The 10934-nt window shown below is 42.6% G+C and overlaps 1 protein-coding gene across 1 annotated transcript; it reads left to right on the top strand.

Moving 5' to 3' along the window:
- Positions 1 to 3416: 3416 nt before the first annotated feature.
- On the top strand, positions 3417 to 7106 carry LOC114454475 (cyclic AMP-responsive element-binding protein-like). The gene is made up of 3 exons (XM_028434977.1): positions 3417 to 3808; positions 6553 to 6682; positions 6757 to 7106. The coding sequence occupies exons 1-3, from the start codon at positions 3772 to 3774 to the stop codon at positions 6899 to 6901; spliced, it is 312 nt and encodes a 103-aa protein (XP_028290778.1). The 5' UTR covers positions 3417 to 3771; the 3' UTR covers positions 6902 to 7106.
- Positions 7107 to 10934: the final 3828 nt, after the last annotated feature.

Genomic DNA, 10934 nt, shown 5'->3' with positions numbered 1-10934 from the left:
ATCCATCCCTCACTCGTGAACAAGACCCCGAGGTACTTGACCTCCTCCACCAGGGGCAGAACCTCATCTCCAACCCGGAGAAGGCACTCCACCTTTTTCCGGTCGAGAACCATGGACTCGGATTTGGAGGTGCTGATTCTCATTCCGGCCGCTTCACACTCGGCTGCGAACGATCCAGTGAGAGTTGAAGGTCACGGTATGTTGGAGCCAACAGGACCACATCATCTGCAAAAAGCAGTGATGCAATACTGAGGCCCCCGAACCGGACTCCCTCAACGCCCTGACTGCGCCTAGAAATTCTGTCCATAAAAGTTATGAACAGAATCGGTGACAAAGGGCAGCCCTGGCGGAGTCCAACCCTCACCGGAATCGATTTCAACTTACTGCCGGCAATGCAGACCAGACTCTGACTCCGGTCATACAGGGAACGAACAGCTCCTATCAGGAGGTTCAGGAGGACCCCCCCACAGGAATCCCCGAGGGACACGGTCAAATGCCTTTTCCAGGTCCACAAAACACATGTGGACTGGTTGGGCAAATTCCCATGACCCCTCAAGGACCCTGCTGAGGGTGTAGAGCTGGTCCACAGTTCCACGGCCAGGACGAAAACCACACTGCTCCTCCTGAATCCAAGGTTCAACTATCCGGCGGACCCTCCTCTCCAGTACCCCTGAATAGACCTTACCGGGGAGGCTGAGGAGTGTGATCCCTCTATAATTGGAACACACTCTCTGGTCCCCCTTCTTTAAAAGGGGGACCACTACCCCGGTCTGCCAATCCAGAGGCACTGCCCCCGATGTCCACGCGATGTTGCAGAGTCGTGTCAGCCATGACAGCCCCACAACATCCAGGGCCTTCAGGAACTCCGGGCGGATCTCATCCACCCCCGGGCTTTTTAACCACCTCGGCAACCTCAGCCCCAGAGATAGGACAGCCCCGGGCCCTGCTTCCTGATTGGAAGGCGTGTTGGTGGGATTGAGGAGGTCTTCGAAGTATTCCCTCCCACCGATCCACAACGTCTCGAGTCGAGGTCAGCAGCGCACCATCCGCACCATACATAGTGTTGACGGTGCACTGCTTCCCCCTCCTGAGACGTTGGATGGTGGTCCAGAATCTCTTCGAAGCCGTCCGGAAGTCGTTCTCCATAGCCTCACCAAACTCCTCCCATGTCCGGGCTTTTGCCTCGGTGACCGCCGTGGCTGCACTCCGCTTGGCCCGTTGGTACCTGTCTGCTGCCTCCGCAGTCCCACAGGCCAAAAAGGCCCGGTAGGACTCCTTCTTCAGCTTGACGGCATCCCTCACCCCCGGTGTCCACCAGCGGGTTCGGGTATTGCCACCACGACAGGCACCGACTACCTTGCGGCCACAGCACCAATCAGCCGCCTCAGCAACAGAGGCACGGAACATGGCCCACTCGGACTCAATGTCCCCCGCCTCCTCCGAGACATGGTTGAAGTTTTCCCAGAGGTGGGAGTTGAAGCTCTTTCTAACGGCAGACTCTGCCAGGCGTTCCCAGCAGACCCTCACTATACGTTTGGGTCTGCCAGGTCTAATCGGCATCCTCCCCCGCCATCGGAGCCAACTCACCACCAGGTGGTGATCAGTTGACAGCTCCGCCCCTCTCTTCACCCGAGTGTCCAAGACATGCGGCTGCAAGTCCGATGACACGCCTACGAAGTCGATCATCGAACTGCGGCCTAGGGTGTCCTGGTGCCAAGTGCACATATAGACACCCTTATGCTTGAACATGGTGTTTGTTATGGACAATCTGTGACGAGCACAGAAGTCCAACAACAAAACACCGCTCGGGTTCCGATCACGGGGGCCGTTCCTCCCAATCACGCCCCACCAGGTCACACTGTCGCTGCCAACGTGAGCGTAGAAGTCCCCCAGCAGAATGAGGGAATACCCAGAAGGAGCACTCTCCAGTACTCCCTCTAAGGAATCCAAGAAGGATGGAAACTCCGAGCTGCTGTTTGGCCCATAGGCACAAACAACAGTCAGGATCCGTCCCCCCACCCGAAGGCGGAGGGAGGCTACCCTCTCGTCTACCGGGGTAAACTTCAACGTACAGGCACTAAGTCGGGGGGCAAGCAGTATAGCCACCCCGGCCTGGCGCCTCTCACCATTGGCGACTCCAGAGTAGAAGAGAGTCCAACCCCTGTCGAGAAGGTTGGTTCCAGAGCCCTTGTTATGTGTCGAGGTGAGACCGACTATATCTTGTCTGAACTTCTCCACCTCGCACACAAGCTCAGGCTCCTTCCCCGCCAGAGAGGCGAAATTCCACGTCCCTAACGCGAGCTTCTGTAGCCGGGGATCAGATCGCCAAGGCCCCCGCCCTGGACAACTGCCCGATCCACACTGCACCGGCCTCATATGATCCCTCCTGCGGGTGGTGGGCCTACGGTAGGGCGGGCCCACGTCATCCTTTCGGGCTCTGCCCCTTTGGTAAAGCCCCGGCCACCAGGCGCTCGCACTCGAGCCCCAACCCCGGGCCTGGCTCCAAGGTGGGGACCCGGTAGCGCCAATCCGGGCGACGTGATCTGCCTTTGTTTTTCCTCTTTCATATATGGCTATTGAACCGCTCTTAGTCGGACCCGTCACCTGGGACCTGTTTGCCTTGGGAGACCCTACCAGGGACATTAAGCCCCCGACAACATAGCTCCCAGGATCATTCGGGTACTCAAACCCCTCCACCACGTTAAGGTGTGTGTGTGTGTGTGTGTGTGTGTGTGTGTGTGTGTGTGTGTGTGTGTGTGTGTGTGTGTGTGTGTGTTCCTGAGACCTGAGAGTTTCAACATGGCTGCTGCTTGGTTCAAGGGTGTTCGACATCGGATTTGTTTAGACGCATCACCCCCACGCCCCACCCTTCTGAGTGGACGGACTCAGTGATGATGTCATCAATCCTACCTTGACAGTGATGATGTCATCTGTCCTAGCTCTATGGTGATGATGTCATCAGTCCTAGCTCATCAGTCCTACCTCCACAGTGCTGATGTCATCTGTCCTAGCTCTATGGTGATGATGTCATCAGTCCTAGCTCTATGGTGATGATGTCATCAGTCCTAGCTCTACAGTGATGATGTCATCAGTCCTACCTCTACAGTGCTGATGTCATCAGTCCTAGCTCTATGGTGATGATGTCATCTGTCCTAGCTCTACGGTGATGATGTCATCTGTCCAACCTCTACAGTGATGTCATATATTTAAAAACGCATGTCCCCGACATCCCACCTTCAAACACAACCTCATGTGACCATCCATGAAAAAGCTACTTAACCTCCTTCTTTTCTATATCAATACATACTTCCTACTGGCACTGCACTAGGAATAATAATAATAAAAATGATGGATATATACACATATACAAATACTGCGAGTAATATTGTCTTTATGGAGCCAAATTTACATCCTTCCCATATCTGAGAGCACAGCTCCCATGCCACTCTCAGATGGTAAGCCTCATGTGACTACCATCGTTTGGCACAAAGGACAATTTAACATCACATGACTCATTACATCAAAGCTTCAAAGTAATGATGAAGACGAGCTCTGGTCACGCTGAAGAAAAAAAGTAGCTGCCCCTGAGTCACAGGCCAGAGAGAGAGAGAGAGAGAGAGAGAGAGTTGTTGACATCAGGAATGATGTCACGGTGATGTCAATGCCTCTAATTTGTAAATTCTTGCTGTTGGAAGCAGTCCCACTTTAGTGAGACAGAAGACTTGGAAGGAAACAGTTTGTCCTGAGAAACTGGGAAAGACTGGGACCAGCATGGCTGTGACTGGGGAGGAAGAGACTGAATCATCAGGTATGTTTGTATTTCAAATTATTTACAACAGGCTTCTCATCTTTTTCACTTATCGCTGATTCTGGGGTTAAAATACAGTTAGGATTGGATTATAGTCGCTTACTTCACTGCTTTTTCATATAGATTAAAAAAAAAAAATGAATAAAAATGTAACTGTCCTAAGGCATTCATACAAAGGAAGAGATCAGAATGCATTAGTCTAGTTTTTTTAATTTCATTTTGCTGCATAAATAGGAAAGCTCTCTCATTGAAATGCCTCAATGCTCCGCCCACTCACTGCACATAGCAGAAGTAGGTGACGTCACAGCATTTCCTGGAACAGGCTCTCAACAGCAAACTTGTAAATGGCACCCAGTGAATAAGACATACGTTGACGTCAGCAGCAGTAGCAGCAACTGGCCGTGTTGAGATTACACAATGTCCACATACCACATTGATTAGCAAGGCAGCATGACACCAGTGGCAATGAGCAAACAATGAACAGAAGTCGTTGCACCACTTCATGCTTAGAAGATCTGAAAGTATGCAAATGTATTTATAGAGCACCTTTCACACATAGAAAAACATGAAACACATTTCAAAAAGTACAACAAGATGAAAATATAATAAAGAATAAGAAGTAAAAAATGTAGGACCCCCACTTTATATGAATGTGGTTGAACACAGACATGAACATTGAAGAACAGTCATGTGGAGACAGGACCATCTATAAGGGGGAATAAAGGGGAGAGATTTTTGAGGTCCATCCATAAAGTCAGTAAAATGATGGTCCATTGTTCTATGAATCTGTGATAACCACATTTATTTATTCATCTGAATAATATCCACTGTTATCCAGGAAGTTTAGTATTATTTGCGCCATAGTTTATAGTGATCCTAAAGATGTAAATCATTGTTTTAATCAGAAATAAAATGGGTTAAAAGTGACCAAAAATGGTAGAAAATGGTGCTGAAATGGGATTTTAAAAACCACGGAAATTGCTTAAAGGTTGCAAACTAGAGTGGCCAAAAATAAATGGACATAAAAACTTGTAAAAAGGGTTCAAAGTGTCAATATTGGCTGAAAAGTTGATGAAACAATTTAGAATTAGTTTAAAAGTAAATAATGGGCATGAATGTGGTTAAATTGGCAAAAATAACCATGAAATATGGTAACATACAGGTTAAAAGTGACAATAATGGATCAACATATGTGAGATTAGTCGGGAAAAGTGGTGGAAAGTGTTAAGTGCTGAAAATGTCTTGAAAGTGGAAAAAATGTGCAGCAAAAACATTGAAATTTGATAGAGAAGTGGCAGAAACGGTAGAAATGTAGCAACAAAAGGTGCAAAAAAAAAAAAATAAATGAAGAGAAAAAGTGATGAAAATAGGATAAAAAATTAAAAGTTTGGTGTAGTTGCAGAAATTTTTTTTAAAAAAAAGCAAAAATGGGCTCAAATTGTTCAAAAATATTCTTAGTTTCTTGACTTCAGAACCCCTGGTCAAGGTCAGATCTGAGCTTAAGCAGGTGTGTGCACCTCAGTAATATAACAATTGTGTCTGATCACGCAAAGCTTTAAGAGTAAAGACTCGGACTGATAGTATTCTGTACAACCTGGAGATGGTCCAAGTCACTTTAATTTAAATACATTAAAAAAAGCTGCTACAGCCATCCATGTGATAAAAGCACTTTCTGTAAAGACATTGTGGAGTAGAAGATAACACTCATACTGTACTGTATGTCCTTCAGGTCGGGTTTGCAGATGAACTGAAGTCTCCAATAAATTGCTTAATTTTAGGGATTAATTATCCCGGGTTTGCCTGTGTGGAGCTGTAAAAACTTTTATTCAGTTTGTTAATGGGCTGTCAGAGCGTTTGGAGTTCAGAGAGTTGGATTTAAAAGTAATTATAATTAGATAAACTGCATTTCTGAAGAAAATGCAAGTGAGGAAACATATGCTGAAGCCCTTCAAGTCAATATAACCCCTCAGAGTCAGTATAACCCCTCAGAGTCAATATAACCCCTCAGAGTCAGTATAACCCCTCAGAGTCAGTATAACCCCTCAGAGTCAATATAACCCCTAAGAGTCTGTATAACCCCTCAGAGTCAGTATAACCCCTCAAAGTCAGTATAACTCCTCAGACTCAGTATAACCCCTGTAGGGCTGATATAAAGTGTATTAGTCATGACTAACAGGGGCGCTGGGGGGACAGGGATTTCACTGTTCCAATAGGTTTTAATGGAACATTTTTAATGTAATTTAGCTAATGAACTAATAATGTATCAGGAGTGTCAATATATATTCTGTGCCCTGGTCAATAAAAAACAGACTAAATTTGGGGGACGAATTATCCTAAAAAGAATCTATTCTATAATTATATTGTAAACTGAAATGTTCTCAGTGAAAACAATGTACATCATCACTAATCAGCAGAAAAGTGTTTTTTTTTTAGATATTGGTGAAATAACTGATTCTGTCGATCAAGGAGGAATAAAATGGGTCCTCAGACTGAGCCCTGAGGCATACCACATTATGTTTTAAATATATAATCTGGATCACTAATACATGAGAACCAGGTTGAAATATTGTTGAAATATTGTTGAAAGCTGAAAATAGATCCAACAATTCTATCACAGATGTTTTGTTACTCTAGATTTCATGATAACGATAATTCATGTATAAGCCATCTTTGTTCTGACCTACAGCTAGAGGTTCAAAGGTTAATAGAAGACTTAGTTTGAACTTCATCACTTGTGTTTCCAGGCTCTGGAACTGGCATGAAGCTTCCTCAAGCCACCTCCAGCCTCCATCATGGGGAGGAAAAAAAGGCCAGTGCCCCCCACTCACAGGCAGTAGCCTCACAGAAGAAGGAACTGCGCCTACTTAAAAACAGGTAACTGATAAGGTCACAGATTATGATCATGTGAAACAAGATTCTAGGACTTCCAACTGTTGCTGTTTTTTCAGGGAAGCTGCCCGTGAGTGTCGACGAAAGAAGAAAGAATATGTCAGATGTTTGGAGAACCGTGTTTCCAAGCTGGAACATCAAAACAGAACTCTGATAGAGGAGCTCACAGCCCTGAAAGACGTCTATCAAACCAAAGTGGAATAAATAGAGCTGCGGCTTTATTTTCATTGGATGATCAAAAAGACTCACGCAAACACGCTTTGTCCTTACTTTTCACTATAGTCTTGTGCGGGGTTTCTCAAATGGGGGTGTGTGTACCCCTAGGGGTACATGATGACAACACAGGGGGTAGTAGAGAGAAAGAGAGAGAGGAAAATTAACAAATATGTCTTGGTCCAGAGCCACTAAACCAGTGTTTTTCAACCTTGGGGTTGAAACCCCATGTGGGGTCGCCTGGAGTTTAAATGGGGTCGCCTGAAATTTGTGAAAAGTAAAATAGATTTTTGAAAATGTTCAATTATTATTAAACAACTGTATTTCTATATTTTCACTTATTGAGATATAAATCTAGTTCAACTAAGATGCAGTAAAAATATAATTATGATATAATTGAGCTCAAACATGATCAAAAACTAATTCTCTTTGGGGGGCCACCAGAAATTCTTGATATCAAAATGGGGTCACGATCCAAGAAAGGTTGGGAACCACTGCAGTAAACACTGTTTCTTTCCACTTATTTACAAAAGAGATTCTTTACAACGTGTTCATTCCATCATTATGTTCTAGAGTTGTTTTTAAATAGTTTTCAAGGCAAAATGTTGTAGTCGGACAAATGGGGGTACTTGGATTCAAAAGTAAGAGAAAGGGGTACTTGAGCCTAAGAATGTTTGAGAACCACTGGTCTTGTGTAGGCTCTAATTAATCTATGTGCCATTACCATTAGGGAAACAACCAGTAACAAAGTGTTTAAAGTGACTTCAGGGAACGCACAGATCACCTGACGACTTATGATGTCACTGAAGACGCACGATGACCAAAAGCTGAATAATTCTCCTCCCGACTGATCATTGACATTCCTTAGAAAATATTTTTCTAAATACAGACTTGTTGTCTTTTTAGTGATCTAAAAAAAAACTTAATGTAGTTTAGTTTTAATAAGTGGATGTGTTGTGCATTTCTATACAGGACAGGCTTTAAATGCTTTCATTAGTTTAGAGCAGGGGTTCTCAACCTTGGGGTCAGCAATTTGAGCCCATTTATGCTTATTTTTACCCTTTTTCTGCAACTCCACCAAACTTGCCATATGTTAACCCATTTTAATCACTTTTTCTTATCATACTTTTTAGGACTTTTGCTCCTTTTAATGCATTTTTACTACATTACTCCCATTTCTGCCACTTTTCCATCAAATTTCAATACGTTTTCTGCAAATTCTTCCCACTTTAAAGACATTTTCACTTATAAATGCTTTTCACCTAATGTCACATGTTGACGCATTATTGTTACTTTTAACCTTTTCCCACAATATTTCATGCTTATTTTTGCCAAATTAACCATCTTCATGATTTTCTCATTATATGCCAATTTAAACCAATCGTTCCTACTTTTTAGACAACATTAGTCCCCCCTTCCCCAATTTTGACCACTTTAAAGCCATTTTTTTTTTTTTATCACTTTTTCTGTCCGTTTTTTGGCCACTAGCTCTAATTTGAAACTTACCTTTATTTTTTGGGAGAAAGATTGAGAACCACTGGTCTAGAGCACAGTGAAAAACACACTTTAGTGGTGATTGTATTCATATTCTGCTTTGATTCCATTTTTTTTGTCACATGGAAATTAATATCTTGCATTTTTATTACTATTTTCTTCCAGATCACATTCTTTTAAAAAAAAACCTGATTGATGTTCTGGTTCAAAGCACAATTGTTCACCTGTAATCATCTTAAATATTAGTTGTAGATTTGTAAATAAACTGTTTCAAAAACTATGTTTCATCCCTGTATCTCCAAGTCTAGAACATGACGTGCAGCCGTTTCACACAGAACCTATTTAGATTTCTCATGTTATTGTTGTCTGCCTCTTCTATGCTCTCATGGTTGTTTTTAGACGACATGCTGAGGTACAGTATACTGTATGCTGAAATACAGTCATTAGTGCTTCCCACAAACCACAGGTAGCAGAATACACACGCCTCAAGGTGGAAAACACATTTCATTTTGTAAATAATGATTTGGATGATAAAAAAGTATTGATTTCAGGTGAGAAATGATGATACCAAAGAAGAATCAGCCTGGGATTGTCTTTTCCCACGCGTAGATTTGCTGCTGAGTGGAAACAAAACAGAGGAAACAATGCAAAACACCACTGAAATTTGACCTGCACCTGGTTCTATTCTAAAACCTTATTCCTGTCTGTTCTGTATAACAAAACATCGACCACAAACCTTCCACCTGATCAAACTCCCTAATGTGGTCGCACACAGTGGTATTTAAAGTTTCTAATGGGTTTAATAGTCCACATAATAATGATTATTGCTGCACAAGTAGATGCTAGTTCAATATTATTCTGTTGTGACAATAAACATGATCATAATTTGCTTCTTTTTTTTTTTTTTGCCACCATCGATGCAGAAAATTATGAACAAAAAACAAACCTCGTTTCCAACTTTGATTTACCTGCATTCACCCTGTAATATAATTCATGTTCAAATGGAACATATCAAAATATCATTGGTTTTGTGACCAATTGTTTTAATTTAATTTGCAGGATTTTTTTGGAATAACAGTAGAAAAATTGCAGGATTTCAACAAAAAAAAACAAAAAAAAGATAGTTATCTTAATTAAAATTGACATATGCATGCAAACTCTGAGCTCTGGAAGTTTTATTGAATTTATGTATATGAAGGGGCTGACATATCTACAACTGGCTGCATTAGTTGATATTTAACACAAGGTTTTATGTTTTCTTACTTTCTTTTGCTGAGGGCCCAGTTGGATCAACTAAAGGGCCATATTCTGCCCCTGGGCCTTGAGTTTGATACTTGTGATTTAGGTTGAAGCAGGGAGAGAAAATACAGGAAATACAATTCCAGCAAAGAGGATTTTGTCTTCTTTTTGAATAATATGTTGGGTTTCTTTTAATCAAACATTTTTTTTTTCCACTTTGATCTCCTGACATGTTTCGGCTGTCAACTGACAGTCTTCCTCAGAGGCATCTGCTGATGGCTTTGATGTCTCCTCATGAGTTCAGAAATAACTCATAAGGACAAAAGTACATTTCCTGAAAAAAAAAAAAAAAGTTGTCTGAATAAAATAAACCGTAACATATTATAAAGTAAATATGGTTGACCATGCACTACAGCTGTACAACCAGCAGGCTGCACTGTAGCATGTGTCACCCCAAAACAATATGATGATAAACCACTGTTTGTTTCCCTGTCACATATGCATCAGGTACACTGCATAGTGCACGTGGTCTCCACAGTCAGAGGATTTTCTTAATGGATTTAATTCCAAAGGATTCCACTTAGTTGACACTGACCCCTGCATAGCCCACCTAATCCTGCAGAGATTAAGGATGAGTAGCCATTTTCTATCCTTTTGTTTAATTTCAACATTATTGTTTTTATGTTTTTACATTTGGAAAAAATTGTGGTTAAATGTATGTTGTTTTGTGTGATTTGGACAGATGTATAAACAGTACTGATATATTTTACTGAAGTAGAAGTACTGTTACTTGATTGAAATTACAAGTACAAGTACAACTACAAGTAAGTCATACATAAAATTCTCAGTAAAAAGTAGCTCAATTAAATAGTACTCAAAGTAAAAGTTATTAGTTACTTTCAACCCCCATGTTTATTTTTGGTAATAAATCTTGCCACAGTTCGCTTGCATACAGTAAACATCCATCTATCCATTTTCTTCTGCTTATCCGTTGTCGGGTCGCGGGGGCAGCATCCATAGCAGGGAGGCCCAGACTTTCCTTTCCCTGGCTACTTCTTCCGGCTCCTCCGGGGGGATCCAGAGGCGTTCCCGGCTGAGTCTTAATCGATGTCTTCTTCCGGAAGGACGTGCCCTGAACGTCTCACCAGGGAGGCGTCTGGTGTCACGGCCTGAGTTAACCTCCGTACCGAAATTCTCTCACAATCTCAGTACATGACTGCTACGTACTGAGATTTACCCGTACTGGATTAGCCATGCACATAGATTGCTGTACTGATTTTAAAATAAAACA

The sequence above is a fragment of the Gouania willdenowi genome, chromosome 20 (assembly GCF_900634775.1).
Source record: "Gouania willdenowi chromosome 20, fGouWil2.1, whole genome shotgun sequence".
Taxonomy (NCBI): domain Eukaryota; kingdom Metazoa; phylum Chordata; class Actinopteri; order Blenniiformes; family Gobiesocidae; genus Gouania; species Gouania willdenowi.
This window is presented reverse-complemented; position numbering and strand designations above follow the sequence as displayed.